The sequence below is a fragment of the Pyrus communis genome, chromosome 5 (genome assembly GCF_963583255.1).
Source record: "Pyrus communis chromosome 5, drPyrComm1.1, whole genome shotgun sequence".
Taxonomy (NCBI): Eukaryota; Viridiplantae; Streptophyta; class Magnoliopsida; order Rosales; family Rosaceae; genus Pyrus; species Pyrus communis.
In genome coordinates, this window is record NC_084807.1 from 24,512,881 (window position 1) to 24,529,154 (window position 16,274).

Genomic DNA, 16,274 nt, shown 5'->3' on the forward strand with positions numbered 1-16,274 from the left:
TGAGGAAATAAATTATTTGGATATTTTTCTGCAAAAATTGATTCCCAGAAGACTTCTACGTACGCGTAGTTGCAGGTTAAAAGGTAAAAGCATGAAGTTGAAATATGCAGTGTTTCAGCTTTTTACCAAAAAAAAAAGAAAAAGAAAAAAGAAAAGGTGGAGGGAGATTTCTAAATGCAGGAGATCTTCCAAGACCAGATTCTCCCTTTCCCATATCTCCATCAGGAGTCAGGACCATCACTCCAAAAATACAAAGAAATAAATGGAAATGAATTTTAGGATTTTATCTGCAACTTGGGTGGGTGGGACTCGGAACATATGTCGACGCTTTGGCCGCTGAGAGAGCAACATTATATATGCGAAAATGACACCAACTTTTATTCACTTTTGTGGTCGAAAATGACATCACAGTCACCATTCTTAGAAGGCATACGTTCAATTAAATTTTTATTAATTTTATAGGAAATGATTTGTGCATGTTCGTTCTGCAAACCCTTATTTTTATTTATGTTCTTTGTTCTTTTAAAATTTTAATTTTAAATATAAAAAAGGATCAGAAATCACAAATAACTAAGCGTGTGTATATCATACCAGAACAGAAATTAGAAAAACCAAACCAGCTTATAATTCTGACCCACGAAGAAAAAGAAAAATCAAATAGCATATTTAGGAACAAGAGAAGATTCAAACTCGGTATCCTTATTAAGTAATGAAACTTGGATTTACCATATTATTACTGGATAAGACAATCCGCGGTAAAAGATTGCTCAATGAAAAACTGCTTCCAGGGTTCTGGGCGAGTAACTGTTTGAAGGGGGAGGAAGGTGGTTTGGAAAGGTCAAACTGAGAAGACTTTGGTTTTTGGTGTACGGGAAAAAGCAACGGAAAAGAATTGTCCGCCCTTCAACTTTCGGTGTCTTCCCGTACTCTCTTCTTTGTGTGGTCAAGTCACGTTAACATTTTATATTACTATTTATTTTTATCTTATTATCTTTATAAAAAAATAATATAAAATATTAACGTGACTTAACTATGATTACACAAAACAGAAGAACATCAGAAATAGGAGGACAGACAATCCTTATCCAAAAGCAACTGAAAGGGTTGGCAAAAGCATCAACGGAAAGTCCCAACAAAAACCCATCAAATCAAACACCTACATAATTAATCACTTCCTTCTCTAGTTTATTGAGACTAATTTACATTAGACGTGTTTACCGTCACGTGGGTGATTTGATTTAAAAGAAAACTAATGAAAATGGTTTGAAAACTTTGAGTTTTAACGATAAGAACAAAATAAAGGGTAAAATGAATAGTACCAGAATTGACTTTTTAGTGTTAAAATGTAGTTTTTCGTTAAAATGAACAGTACCGCGAATTTTTTTGTTAAAACTCCCTTGATTTAACAACTCAATGACACGATAAGAGATTGAGACGACACGGTTAATGTGAACTTGTTTAATCCTAGTCTCCTCTCCCCCTCATGTGTGTGAATGCTTTGAAGAATTCGGGTCAGAAAGAAGCTTAGTTAGCTACTACGAGATCAAATCTTCCGCACCGAATCCAAAAGCAAAGGAATAAAAGATCGTTTCATGTATAGGATTTGAGGTGATAATGATGAATGACATGCATATGTGCGGTGGTGGTTGCAGACCTGTAGGGTTTCACTCTCACCCCCATCACTTTTCTACCTTTACATATTGAGCCGACCCTCTTTCTCCGTCCCTCTCACGACGACGACAGAGATATGCAGTGACACACTGATACCCGGGGAAGGAAGCATTTTTACTGAAAACGTAAATTTGTTTACGCAGCATGATAGTTGAGAAGTCAAACAAGACAAAATACATCTAGCTATGAACTGAAAAAACTTAAATATATCAGAGCAAAACACTGGGTGGTGTTCGTTATGTTTTTTTTTTTAAATGGCATGTCATGGCCTGAAAGCGGACATCGAAGTTCAAATTTGAAATACATGAACTTTGTTGCCTATTTCATGCCTTTTCAATTGTTTTCAATCCTTAAAGCTATTGTTCTAAGCGTTGACGACAATTATAAGATCGTATATGACTCGTTAATATCTACGGCCCAAAGAAAAACAGTAAGTATGGCTTATGAAATAAAATCTCAATCTCCTAAAAATGAAAATTAATGATCATTCGATTCAGTGACATTCAATATGATCAAATAAAACTATATCTCTAAAGTTGCAGTTTCTTTGATTGCCAAAGATGCCATTGCCGAAAGGTTAACAGCCATTCATATATTTCCATGAACTAAGCAATTTGCTAGCTAGCTTTTGGAATTTAAAACCGACCCATGAATACGATCGTACCAGATGACTTCATCATATCTTAGTCTCTCTAATTTAAGCGGACAAGGATTGTTTACCTTCCCACTTCTAGTGCCCTTCCGTGCCTTTTTGTTTGTGTGGTCACGGTTAAACTACGTCAATATTTTATATTACTATTTATTTTTATCTTATTATCTCTATAAAAAAAATATAAAATGTTGACTTGGCTTAACCGTGATCACATAAAATAAGAGGGCACGAAAGGTACTTGAAGTGGAAGGACATACAATCATTGCCCAATTTAAGCATTTACTTGTCAAAAACAATGCCAAGACGAAGAAGAAATATCTAAACATTAATTAATAATTATTCCTCGTATTAATGGGAATATAATTATACGAGTTGGGAATAAATGCTCATTTCATATCATACACTGTGGACTGAGATTCTTTCATGATCAGTCCAGTATCTTGCAGAACAATTAATTATAAAGAAAATTAATGATAATGATTTGAAAATGTTGAATTTTAATGATAATGAAAAAAATTAAAGGATAAAATGAATAATATCATAATTAACTTTTTAGTGTAAAAATATGATTTTTCGTTAAAATGAACCGTATTAGGAGCTTTTCGTTAAAATTCCCTACCCGTTGGTATAAATTTAACGACTGATTTTTTTTTTTTTTTTTTTTTTTTGTTAAATTGGTTGTACAAGTCAGATTAGGTTGCCTCCTTTACCCCCTCCACTGATTTCTCTTCCCCTTCTTCTTATCAGAGATTTGGATAATCGTCGATAAGATCACCGACGAGCAACAAACCTCCATTCTCTCGAGCAAGTATATCGTGATTCTTATTTCTGGGCCTTCAATGATAATCCTTGCAGTTTGTTCTTTGAGTTTTTGGTTTGCAATTTAGTTCTTTGTTCAAACAAAAATTTGAGAATATAGAGGCTTTATTCAATAGGAAACTAATAAAAAGGATTTGAAAATTTTGAGTTTTAATGATAAGGACAAAATAAAGGGTAAAGTGAATAGTACCAAGATTAATTTTTTAGTGTTAAAATTTGATTTTTCGTTAAAGTAAATAGTACCATAACTTTTTGTTAAAACTTCCTTATTCAATAGCAAGAGCAAGTATTTGCAGACATGGGAAGAGAGAAAGGGGAAGAAGAGATAGCAGTGGAAAGAAAGAGAGGAGGGAGACCACTTTGTATTACGTGAAACTAAATATAAAAAAAAAAAAAAAAAAGGAGAATTTTAAAAGCGCAATGTTAATTTAAAAAAAAAAATTATATTTTTACATTAAAAAGTTAATACTGTATTATTTATTTTATTTTTTATTTTATTATTTTTGTTAAAACTCAAAATTTTCAAATTATCTTCGTTAGTTTTTCTATAAAAAAGTTCGCGTTGAAATTGTACGAACAGTTATGATCAATTAAATTCGCATGATACTGATTCGAAGAGGATTTCAACCATATAGTAATTATACAACCAGTAATATTGTCATGTTGAATCGAGTCATTGAGTCAACTCATAGCACCACCACCATGCTCGACACGTCAGCGGACAGTGACGTTGACTGTCAGTTTGTGGCCCACTCACACAAAATTAACAAAGTGGACACAAGCATCTTTCTTTCCACAGTTTCTTTCATGCTTTCACTCCTTCGAACATGATGATGATGAAGAATTGATGAATCATGATTGCCATTATACTGATTATGCAACAGGAGGATTTTGTTAGGATTTTCCGTTTACGTGCTCTTGGTAATTGTAATCGTTGTTGAGACATGAGTTTATAAATAATTATCGGATAAATCACCTGTTATAATTTCAATCTATACGCTTTTATTTAAATTTCAAGTCTCGTTTGATTTCTAAGAGTAAATTAAATTTAATATCTTCAACCTATGTATAGATTTTAGATGTCAACTTTTAAAATTTTCAAAGTTAAAAGCATAAGATAATAGGTTGGGGTGATATAAGTTTTATTCATAATTAATTCATATTCTTCTTTAATTTAAACAAAATTTAAAAGTTGCAACAACACTATATCATTGTTGTCATTTGCCGAGCTTGACCCTTCTCTCGTTTCCTTACGAAGGATACCAAATAAATGTTTATTCTGAATAGAATACGAATAAATGTCTATTAGGTTTCATCAAAAACATACACAACGCAATAATCTTCTATTGAACAACTGCGAAGTTAGGTTAAAAAAATGAAGTAATGAGAGAAGACCAAGACGTACAAGCTTGAATTAAAGAATTACGTTAAAGGCAAGAGAAGAAGAAGATAAGTAAAGACTCTCGATATTGAACTCAACTATGAAAAAAATGAGAGGCCCCCAATTACGTAATGAGAGATCACTAATTATTTGTCTCATTACGTAATTCGCGGTCTCTCGATTTTATTATAAAAAGGGCACATCACCAGCAGACACCTATGAGTGGTGAATAGAATCTATGCTGACCAGTCACAACTCACCTGGTTTATTTTGCCTTTCTCTTGTGGGTCCCACCATCCTAATGTGGGCCCACACCTCCACGCTCAAGAACACCAATAAATAATTAGAAACACTTTGCCACACAAGACACTCTACTCGACAAGCTTACAAATATTATGCCCAAATTTCACTGCAAATTTATGAAAAAATCATTAAAAAAATAGAGCTATCTATTTTCTTTAATCTATTATTTTGTTCGTAAATAAAATCGAGCATTTAGGAGAATATAGAATTTGTAGCGAAGTTTTGTTTTTTAATTTGTGAAATTTGTATGCTCTGCGGCGATGCCTACGCCGGTTACTGTAGCCAGGCAATGCCTAACGCCGGAGGCAGCAAACGCTTTGGACGAGGCCGTGGCGGTCGCGCGCCGAAGAGGCCACGGCCAAACGACGTCACTGCACGCCATATCCGCTCTACTCTCCATCCCGTCCTCCGCGCTACGCGACGCCTGCGCGCGCGCCCGAAACTCCGCCTACTCGCCCCGACTGCAATTCAAGGCTCTGGAGCTCTGCCTCAGCGTCTCGCTCGACAGGGTCTCCTCAACCCAACTCGCCGACGACCCGCCCGTTTCGAACTCGCTCATGGCCGCCATCAAACGGTCCCAAGCCAACCAGCGGAGGCAGCCCGAAAATTACCACCTATACCACCAGCTCTCGCAGCAGTCCTCGATCTCCGCCATTAAAGTGGAGCTCCAGCACCTGATTCTGTCGATTCTCGACGACCCTGTCGTCAGTCGGGTCTTCGCTGAAGCGGGGTTTCGGAGCTCGGAAATAAAGCTTGCAATTTTACGCCCTTTTCCTCAGATTCTCAGATACCCGCGCTCCAGAGGCCACCATCCTCTGTTTCTCTGCAACTTAGCCGAGTACCCGGACCCCGGTCGCCCGACCCGAACCGTTTTAACTGACGGGGACGAGAATTCGAGGAGAATAGGAGAGGTTCTCGGGAGAAACAGAGTGCGGAATCCTCTGCTTGTGGGCATATTCGCTCACGACGCACTCAAGAGCTTCGTGGAGGCTCTGGAGAAAAGAGACGGCGGCGTTTTGCCGGCGGACCTGTCTGGGTTGTCTGTAATTTCAGTGGAAAACGATGTCTCAAAGTTTATCACCGCGGATAGCGATGAAGGGTCGGTGAATTTGAGGTTCGGGGAGGTGGGTCGGGTCGCAGAGCAGAGTTTGGGGCCTGGGATTGTTCTGAACATTGGGGACTTGAAGTCGTTTGTGGCCGAGAACGCGGTGGCTGACTCAGTGAGTCACGTGGTGACCGAGTTGACAAGGCTGCTGGAGCTTCAGCGCGGGAAAATTTGGTTGATTGGTGCAACGGCTAGCTATGGAAGTTACTTAAAGTTCGTGGAGAGGTTTCCCTCTGTGGAAAAAGACTGGGACTTGCAGCTTCTGCCCATCACTTCTCTCAGAGGTGCTTCCATGGCTGAATCAGATCCCAGGTCCAGGTGATTTATTGCCTCCTAATCTATATTTTTACATTCATTTTATTCAACTTTTTCGCGAAAAGATTCGAACTTGGGTGCAAGCGGTCAAGCATACGAATTTAATCAGTTTTAAGTTTGGTAACATATGTGGATGTGGAAGCCTTTTATGTTTTGTTTGCTTCTGAATGAATTATAAAATTTGTGTTACCTTTGCTTTAGATGCTCTGGATGTAGTTTCCCATACAATTTAGTCCCATAATTTATTTCTTTGCTAATCTGATGTGAGAGTTGTACATCTTTCTGTCATAATTTTTTTTTTTCTTTCGCTAATTAAAGATTTGTAAAGATCGAGTTATACGTTGCGACTTTATGTCTATTTATACAAGATTTTTTGACAATCTTCCCTGAAAAGCAAAACCTTCGCACTGATCAGACACTAAACAGACAATAAAGGTGCACGAGAGGGACACTAAGATGTATTTTATTGCTAATTAAGTTCCCTTGCAGCGAAAATGTTCTAATTTTTAATGAAGGTTTCTAAAACGTTTTTATCTATGTATATTTCCCTGAAGTTTACGGTCTTCGGAAAAGTTTAAAGTCTCTAGGGGCCAAGTCCTTTTCTCTTCACGACAATCCTATGGCCTTCTTCATCGCATCGAACTTCTTCCCCAGTCTAAATCATTAATAGACTGGGGAAGAAGTTTAAAAGTGCATCCTGCATGCCAAAAGTGTATAGAACTTGTATTTTCAGATTAAATCCTGACTTTATGATGCCTGTTGAATCTCACAGTTTGCTGGTCATTATTTACTTACAGCTTGATGGAGTCGTTTGTTCCATTTGGTGGATTGTTTTCAGCACCTTCTGAGCTAAAGCTCCCAATAAGTTGCTCGTATCAATGGTTTCCCCGCAATCATCAGGGCAATGAAAAAAGTGAGCAAGAAGCGTATTCTGTTCCGATGGGAGGTATTACAGCTTCAGTGGCAGGTCAGCCCCCAGCTAGTTTGCCTTCTTGGTTGCAGATGGCTCCTCTTGGCACAAACAAGGGATTGGATATGAAGGTGTGTATCACAATCAATACATATTCGATTCTGATTTTAATTGTCTAAATTGTGCAATGTGCCAAACCTCTGGAATGGGAATATATGATGCGAACTGAACTCCTACTTGCATTACGCATTCTGTAAAGTTTTATTCTTTTTGACTTTTAAGCCTTTTCCCCACAGTGTCCATTAACTGATAGAGAATTATTCCCATTTTGGCTAAAAGTAGGCAGCCGTATGTTCGATAATACTTCCTCTTTATGCAGTATGACAGTGTCTGGTCTAATATGTAGTCTGGTATCTTGGGGGTTTGTTTTTCTAGTTATCAGTGAAATCATTACTTCAAACTACAGGGTATTTACGTTATTCTTTTGAAAACTAGTTTGTATCTCTTCAGTGCAGACCAAAGACGATGGTGTGTTATTGAGTGCCAAAGTTTCAGGATTGCAAAAGAAATGGGATGATAAATGCCAACATCTTCACGACTCTCGTCCCCTGCCCGAAGCAAACTTCTTTCCAACTATAGTAGGATTTCAGTCTCCTGAAGACAAAAGGTGCAATCACGACAACACCATCAATATATCTTCACGTAAAATTGAGTGCAAGAATGCAGACTCATGCATGGCCGCAGATGTGCAAACACAATCAAGCCTTCCTCCAAAGGCTAAGAATGACAGTTTCTCTTCCGAAGTCTGGGAAAAAACTTCAAAAGATGAAGATCTTGAGTCGCCTGGCCTCAGGTCACCCTGCTTGTCCAACTCTAGTGTGGTTGATGGAACATCTGCCACATCAACCACTTCCGTCACCACAGATTTAGGGTTAGGAATATGCTCTTCTCCTGCTAGTAATACACCAAATAAACCTCCAGATCTGAATCAAGCACTTCAACAGGACATCTCGGGTTGCTTTTCCTCTAATATTGATTTAGTCAATGGGAATCTCTATTATACTCAATCATCATCTTGCTCGAATCCTGACAACCATGGGCAGTTTGATCCAAGTGATGTCAAGATGCTTTTTAGAGCTCTCTTTGAAAGGGTTGGCTGGCAAACTGATGCTGTAAGTGTAATTAGCCAAAGGATAGCTAACTGCCGATCTAGAAGTGAAAAGTTCCGTGGAGCAAGTAACAAAAGGGATGTATGGTTCAATTTTACAGGACCTGATAGGTATGGTAAAAAGAAAATTGCCATTGCCCTTGCTGAGGTATTATACGGAAACCAGGAACAATTGATCTGTGCGGATCTAAATTCTCAGGATAGAATGATCCCTTCAGACACAAATCTTGATTGTCCACTGGTGAATGGTTATGACGTCAGGTTTAGAGGTAAGACGGTTATTGATTATGTTGCCGGAGAATTGTGCAAGAAACCCTTGTCCATTGTCTTCTTAGAAAATGTAGACAAGGCTGATGTGGTGACTCAAAATTGTTTGTCCCAGGCTTTATTGACTGGTAAATTTTCCGATTCCCATGGAAGACAAGTAAGCACCAATAATGCGATATTTGTTACAACTTCGACATTCTCAAAGGGATGCAATATTCTTACTTCCACGAAGAGACCCTCCCACTATTCCGACGAAAGAATCTTACAAGCGAAAGAGCAGCCTGTGCAGATTACTATTGAATGTGCCTCTGAAGACAACAGCAAAAGCAAAAACTGGAAGGCATCCACGAATCAACATTTTCTAAATAAAAGGAAACTGGTTGGTGTCAATGAACCTCTAGAGCAGCATGAAGTCTCAGAGATGCCCAAACGGGCTAACAAGACGTCAACTAGGTATCTGGATCTCAACCTTCCATCTGAAGAAAATGCAGTGGAAAACACAGACGATGGGAGCTATGAAAACTACTGGCTATCTGAAAACTCCAAGTCCTGGTTGCGTGGCTTCCTTGATCAGGTGGACGAAACAGTGGTATTCAAGCCCGTCGATTTTGACACACTTGCTGAGAAGATATCAAAGGAAATCAAGAATAGCTTCCACAAGTTTGTCGACTCAGAGTGCCTGCTAGAAATCGATCCAGAAGTCCTGGAACAACTACTTGCAGCTCTATATTTGTCAGACAGGTCTTGGGTGGTGGAAGATTGGGTGGAGCAAGTACTCAGCAGGGCATTTGCAGAAGTTAAGAAGCGACATAACTCAAACAGAATCACTACCGTAAAACTTAAAACTTGCGAGGGGATTTGGTTGGAACGTCAAGCACCGCAAACTTATGTTCTCCCTAGCATTGTACTAAAATGACTGCCAAGAAAGGTGTAGTATTGGAAATTTGTAAGTAGATGTACAAGGAAGGTAGCATATGTAGCTTTGTTGTAAGCTTTGTTTAGCCTTTTGCTGCAGTTATTTTAGGCCAGTCTGTGCAAGTCTCGTAATCCCATATGGTTTTGGTGGGCTTTTATTCGAGCATCATATATAATGTGTAGCAAGTGTGTTTGTAATTTTGTGTCTTCTATGTGCCAATTGCCAAAACCGGAGAAAGGATGAACACTGCCAACATGGGGGTTTTTTTTTTTTTTTTTTGGGTCAAACAAGAAGCATTGCTTGAGGGTCTCAAAAGCCTCGAGCTTTAGGGTCTTGAGTGGTTATATTTCTAAATTTTGGAAAAATAAAAAGAAAAGCTAAAATACGAGTTAGTTTTATAAATTTCCCCTCAAGATTTGAACTTGGGAAGTTTTTTGACATTTGGGGAGAGATGTGCTTTCACTTTGGATTCCCGGCCATTTTGGCATTAGTTAAAAGGGGAAAATGACCTAGATCTCAACGAATCCATTGTCCCAACACAAAAGATCATTCGGTGACTGAAAATCGAGACTAAAAACTAGAATTATAGTTCAAGATTCTAACTTAGGACGGTTTCTACCCAACGTGTTAACATATGAAAATCAGTATTCAAATTCAACCAAATAACTTTTAGTCTAATAATACTTCTCTTCTTTTAGAAGATGCCTCAATTTCGAGCACTAATCTTTACTAATAAAAACAAGAGCGCTACCATTTGAACCAACTTTCTTGACTACATTGTCGATCTCTAATACATATGCGGGATTCACTTCTATTAACGAGGTCAGAGCTGGTCAACACGGTGGTCAATAAATGCGTTACAAAATTCGGGTTATATTATTGGGCTGGCCCATTATGAGAAACCCACTACCAATATCTGAAGCCCAAGCCCAATTGAAATCCCGGGTCTCCTCCTTATCTAATCCGTCCCTACTGTTTTTACAAAAATATATATCAAATTACAAACAAATTGGGAAAAATGCCATCGTCGAGCCCTCGCACCGTCGAAGAGATCTTCAAGGACTACAGCGCCCGGCGCTCCGCCGTCATTCGAGCCCTCACCAACGGTTCTTTCTCCCTCTCTCTTTCTCTCTCTACGTTTCGGTTTCATACATATACTGCATTGCTTGTGTCGTGATGTTCATTGACGCTTTTGGTTCCTTTTTGCACTTCCAGATGTGGACGAGTTCTATTCGCTTTGCGATCCAGGTATTTTCTTGTTTCGATTTTCTTTCTTGTTGTTAGTTTTCTGTTTGGTTGCCGAGAAAGTTGAGTGAAAATACAGGCTTGGCCGCTTGAGCATAAGTATGTTTATTTATCTGTTAATTATCATATTGGTGATTAACTTGTGTCAAATTTACTTTCCGAGTGAGGATAATAGTCGTTATAGGTTTTGACTAGGGAGGAATGTTGCAACAAGCATGATTTAATGCCTTCGTTTTGTTTCGATTTCTGCTTTTTGTAGGTAACCTAACAAAGTGCTTTGTTGCTCGATTTTCGCCTTTTGATTCTACTAATCGTATTATAGTGGTGGTTTAGTTTAATTGGAGTAGAACATTACTTCTGTTTGATTTCGGTTTTTCTTTTTTGTTACGAACGGTCTATACTTATATGTCTTTCAGAGAAGGAGAATTTGTGCTTGTATGGACACCCGGATGAGTCGTGGGAGGTGACTTTGCCGGCAGAGGAAGTTCCCCCGGAGCTTCCTGAGCCTGCACTGGGCATCAATTTCGCAAGAGATGGGATGAACCGTAAAGATTGGCTGTCATTGATTGCAGTACATAGCGACTCTTGGTTGCTCTCTGTGGCCTTCTACTTTGGTGCTCGACTTAATCGGAATGAGAGGTTTGTTTATTCTTGTCCTAGAGTTGAGAGTTGATATTTTTCTTATATTCAAATGTTGAATATATTCATGTTTGATTGTTTGCTCTGCGACCTGCGGAAGTAAAGTACTATTTGATTCTGGATATTACCATAAGGTTTCTATGTTTTCGTGCGCTTTCCAAAATTGTTTCCTTTCTATTTCATCAACTCTTATTGTCTGGTTGCACGAAAGATTAGTATTGGCCCAAGATCTGGTTATGACAACTGATGGCTGACACTTGTAATGGATGGTGACAAACTTAGGGGGTGTGATATTGTAACATTTGTCAATGTTGATTATTTGAAAACCCTAGCAAGAACCAGCTCTTGGCGTATGTCTCTGTTGTTGTGTTATTGTTGTTTTTCCCCTTTTAATGTGCCTCTTCCAATTATTATGGAACTAGTAGCATTCGTCACTCTACAAAAGATATGTTGGTTGCCTATTTTGCTTGAAACATATCGTACAGCTTTTCAGTTCTTATGCATATGCGTGTATTACATATGCACATTCTGTTTTGTGGTCCTTAAATGAGGTTGTGCTTTTCAGTCATTAGAATTTAGATCAAATATGGTACAGGAAACTGCAATATATACATGCATGGCGTCCTAAATACTTTTGAATTTCTATACAAATTAAAAGATTCTGCATTTTCTGGGACATTATTTATGGACCTGGTGCAAGATTTTCTTTAATGTCTTAAGAATTCACGTTGTTGATTTATCTGGGATGAACTCACGATTGTTTCTTTGACTAAAAAAGACCTCTATCTCTATTATTTGAGTTGTTGAGATTGCTATACATTCCTCGGAAGTTAGTTCTAAGTGCACAGGTTTCTGATATTTATGTAAACAATTGTCTGAGACCGAAAAAGAGCACAACCAATTGCAATGTATATCACCAGAATGGTAGAAAGTAAAGTCTTTGTTGTTGCAAATGAGTTGTGAATACTTGTATTCTTGGACAATAAAACGTAAGTGTACGTAAGTGAAGCTGTTGATTCTGCATCCGCATACAGCCAGTTCAGAACTTTCATTCTCACTTCCCTCCTATATTATTTCCTGCCTTGGCTTCTAGCTCCCTGATTCAGTGGATATTGATCACTCAGGCACTTGGAATAGTGTAGTTCTGTTTGGTTCCACCATTTATATTAATGCAAATTATTTTCTTTACCTTACCAACATGTTGAAATTATCACGAAACTAAATTGTGGTTTGCTGGGCCATCGATCCTGGAACAGGAAGCGTCTGTTTAGCTTGACAAATGATCTGCCTACAATCTTTGAAGTCGTAACTGGAAGGAAGCCTGTAAAAGACAAGCCCAGTGGGGATATTGGAAGTAAATCCAGGAACTCAAAGGTGAGACACTCTCTCTCTCTTGGAAACTATTGGCTGCCGAAAGATTTATGGATATGCTTTCCCTCTGTGCAAAATTTGGGCTTATGACCCACTTTGTGTGTTTGCAGAGATCGATTGACGGACAAATGAGGACCAACAATAAGGTACATGATGCAAGCTATATGGAGGATGAAGATGAGCATAGTGAAACCCTATGTGGAAGCTGTGGAGGAAATTACAGTGCTAATGAGTTTTGGATCGGCTGCGACATCTGTGAGAGGTGGTACCATGGGAAGTGTGTCAAGATAACACCAGCCAAGGCAGAATCGATTCCGCAGTATAAATGTCCTCCTTGCAGCACAAAGAAGAGCAAGTAGTGATGAGTAACGAAAACCTCAGGAGCACTTACGTATGGTTGGAAGATACTCTCTGGCCGTTGTTATTCATTTTCTGCTCCTACTCTCTGGTTATGCCGCCATGGTTCCGGTCATGACGCCATTGTATTTTTTTTTACTAGTGTTTTACTCCCTTCGGATATATGTTCCTCTGTATTTCTCTAATGTACAAAATAGAACTTGTTTCATTCGTGTTATTTTATGAAATGATTTTAAATTTTCGTTATTAAAAGATGTTTATGAATTTTTGGTTTTTGACTCTGAATTGTGCTATGATGCTTGTGCATAGGAATGGGTAATGGTTATGACGGGTGGCTAACCGTAGTTATTTACCCATAACTGTTTATGTTCATACCCGTATAATCGATTACCCGTTGGGTAATTGCATAAACAGTTATATCATACCTACAATCTTGTACCCATTTAACCATAACCATTTACCCGTTTAACCGTTTTTGAACCTGTTTATCCTTTTTTTTTTTGTTTACCCATTTACCCTTTTTCACCCGTCTACATGTTTTTTTTAACAACTTGAAAATTACCAAAGAAAAATTTGTCATAATTTTCGTTATAACTGCGGTATGTGCTTACCAGTATATCGTTATAACGGGTATCAATTTAAAGCAGGCTGTACAAAAACTAACTAGTTCTGGAATCACAAATGCTATTTCAGATGATGGTATGTATCTGTCCTAAACTCTCTTTCGAACCTTGTCATTAGTCCAGACCAGATTTTGTTTTAAGTTTTTGTGTTATATGACAATTCTTGTACTGAGGCTTCACCTCATAGCTTTCCTTTCTATGGATACATGCCGGGAAGGCTCTATGATCTCAATACAAAATATATAAACAAAGATGAATTGAAGTCACTGGTAAGCACATAGCGCGGCAATGGAATATAGTCTATGGCAGATATAGTACCCGTTATAACCGTTATATATTGAAAATTACAATATATAAACAAATATGACTTTCGTTACAAAAGTAAAAAACAAAAATAAAGATTAGTTTTTTAAATTTTACATTTATTAAATTAAATGGGTAAATGAATACACGTTATAACTGCGGATAATACCCATAACCGATAGATACCCGTTATAACCGCGGGTAATATCTATAACCGTTTATTTAAATTTCACGGATAAACGGTTATACCCATAACCGTTTGTTCGTCTAAACAGTTACCCATAACTGTAACCGTAAATTTTAAATGGACGGGTAACCGAAGTTACCCAAACTCATGGGTATTTTGCCCACCCCTATTTGTGCATCCATTTGGGAACAAAAGTTCTCTTGGCACGTTTTTTAAAACTAAAACTAGGCAAGAATTATTAAATATTTTTAACTTACATACAGTTTAGCACAAACAGAATCGAAATCTTATAAAATGACAGTAGAATCAATCATTATCAATCCAAACTGAGAAGCTCGATTCTGGAATCCTATATTTTTATACGAAGCCGTGTGGCGTTAACGGGTCTTATACGACGTTCAAGTCTGCATCAATTTCGAATTAGAAAATCGACTGTGCAACAAAATATCCGCAACGTTAGCTCTGAATTGAAATCATTTTCCAATTTCCATCTTGTCAGCTCACTCTCTTTCAAAAGCAGTTTCTAGATTGTTTCGGTTGACGCCAAGTCTGGTTCACGTGCTTTGTGGAAACGTTGTCATCACAAAATTGTTTGCAACTTTTTTAGGTACTGAAAAAATTTGCAGAGATATTTCAGTTTCCCTTTGAAACTGTCAAAATGACCAGGTACTGTGTTGCAATACACAGTTGGAGCATTTCACATGCGCAGGAGGGATTAGTCCTTGGCCTAGAAAGCCTTTGGGATACCCTTGACTAAGTAAAAAAAAAAGAAAGAAGAAATTAAAGAAAATTCAGGTGACATTGCCGACCACCACACAATCTTAATATTCTTTATTATAACAAATTATTAGCAACCTCAAATAAAAAACGTGCTGGTTTTTAGCCACGTGCTCATTGGACTTTTAGTTGTATGTAGGCCCCATTGAAAGTTTGAAACTTCCTCTCTATTGGCTTTGCCCACTAATAGCTAGGTTTACCTTTGATTATTTAATATAAGGGTAATGATATACGTCAACTAAGTTTTGTAAACTAAATGATATGTAATTTAAGTATTGATTAACGTGTTTTTTTTTTTTCATTAGTGACACATCGTGTAGCTTGTAAATTTGGTTTTAAATTTTTGTCTCCTAGCATTATCCTTAATATAAATAAATGTCACCTCCCGCTCTCGTTTGCATTTGTATGCATCAACCTCTTTGCCATTGTGAGTTTTTAGTTAAAATGATTTTTGAAATTGTATAACTTCAAATTTGAGGTGTATTCAAATGGGATTTTCAGGAATTTTAATGGATTTACAAATCCATAGATCTTGATAGAGTTTAATTTATTTGTCGTCACTTAGTACTATTGTTTAGTGATATTCTTCTTCACTTGTAAGTGAGAGGTCTTATGTTCGGTTCTCACCAAAGGCAAATTTGAACCACATTAATATGGTTAGCCCAATGTAAGGTTTAAATCACTCCACCAAGCCTTTAGTGTAGATAATATTATTTGTTTAAACAAAATTGATTTGTAGAGATTCCGTATGAAATTTTGATACAATTAGCTCAAAATCTCATAGGGAGAGGTGATATCTAGATTTTTAAGGATTTTAATCAACTATTTTAAAATCCTGATTGAATACATTTTGAATTTTTGAAAGTCACTTAAAATTCTAATGGAATACTTCTAGATTCATTAAAAGAATTAAAATCTCTCAAACTTCTAATTGAATATGCCCCTTTTAGTTTCTGACAATGGAATGAGTTTGTTCACCATCATTTTGGTCCAAATCTGTCAATATCCTCGTTAAGTAGAAGGGTTATTTGACAAAAATACCTTTAAAAAGGTCGTCACATGGTGATTCACATGACAATTTAACGAGAATATTGAAAGATTTTTCATGAAATAACCAAAATTATTTTTGGTATACAAACTCAGAAATCGCTTCTATTAATTTTCATTGTCAAAGATGAAACTGAAGAGTTAATCAGAGACCATTTTGAGTAAAAAAAAACCTTTATTTTCTATTTTTTAATTTTTTGGTAAAAAACTCGAGATTC

At 37.4% G+C, this 16,274-nt stretch overlaps 2 protein-coding genes across 2 annotated transcripts; both read left to right on the top strand.

Annotated features, from left to right (window-relative positions):
* The first annotated feature begins 4,907 nt into the window (after window positions 1-4,907).
* On the top strand, window positions 4,908-9,760 carry LOC137733784 (protein SMAX1-LIKE 8-like). Its single transcript, XM_068472966.1, has 3 exons — window positions 4,908-6,249; window positions 7,044-7,287; window positions 7,672-9,760. Exons 1-3 carry the CDS (start codon window positions 5,087-5,089, stop codon window positions 9,505-9,507), a joined length of 3,243 nt encoding a protein of 1,080 aa, XP_068329067.1. The 5' UTR covers window positions 4,908-5,086; the 3' UTR covers window positions 9,508-9,760.
* A 727-nt stretch (window positions 9,761-10,487) lies between these two features.
* On the top strand, window positions 10,488-13,393 carry LOC137733785 (PHD finger protein ALFIN-LIKE 2). The gene is made up of 5 exons (XM_068472968.1): window positions 10,488-10,613; window positions 10,723-10,755; window positions 11,169-11,391; window positions 12,648-12,765; window positions 12,873-13,393. The coding sequence occupies exons 1-5, from the start codon at window positions 10,526-10,528 to the stop codon at window positions 13,119-13,121; spliced, it is 711 nt and encodes a 236-aa protein (XP_068329069.1). The 5' UTR covers window positions 10,488-10,525; the 3' UTR covers window positions 13,122-13,393.
* The last annotated feature ends 2,881 nt before the right edge of the window (window positions 13,394-16,274 follow it).

Excerpts from the sequence above, each read along its gene's own strand:
- LOC137733784 (XM_068472966.1), top strand. The coding sequence starts at position 5,087 with ATGCCTACGCCGGTTACTGTAGCCAGGCAATGCCTAACGCCGGAGGCA. Across the intron at positions 6,250-7,043 it reads GAATCAGATCCCAGGTCCAG|CTTGATGGAGTCGTTTGTTC; the intron begins GTGATTTATTGC and ends ATTTACTTACAG. Across the intron at positions 7,288-7,671 it reads ACAAGGGATTGGATATGAAG|ACCAAAGACGATGGTGTGTT; the intron begins GTGTGTATCACA and ends TCTTCAGTGCAG.
- LOC137733785 (XM_068472968.1), top strand. The coding sequence starts at position 10,526 with ATGCCATCGTCGAGCCCTCGCACCGTCGAAGAGATCTTCAAGGACTAC. Across the intron at positions 11,392-12,647 it reads CGACTTAATCGGAATGAGAG|GAAGCGTCTGTTTAGCTTGA; the intron begins GTTTGTTTATTC and ends ATCCTGGAACAG. Across the intron at positions 12,766-12,872 it reads GTAAATCCAGGAACTCAAAG|AGATCGATTGACGGACAAAT; the intron begins GTGAGACACTCT and ends GTGTGTTTGCAG.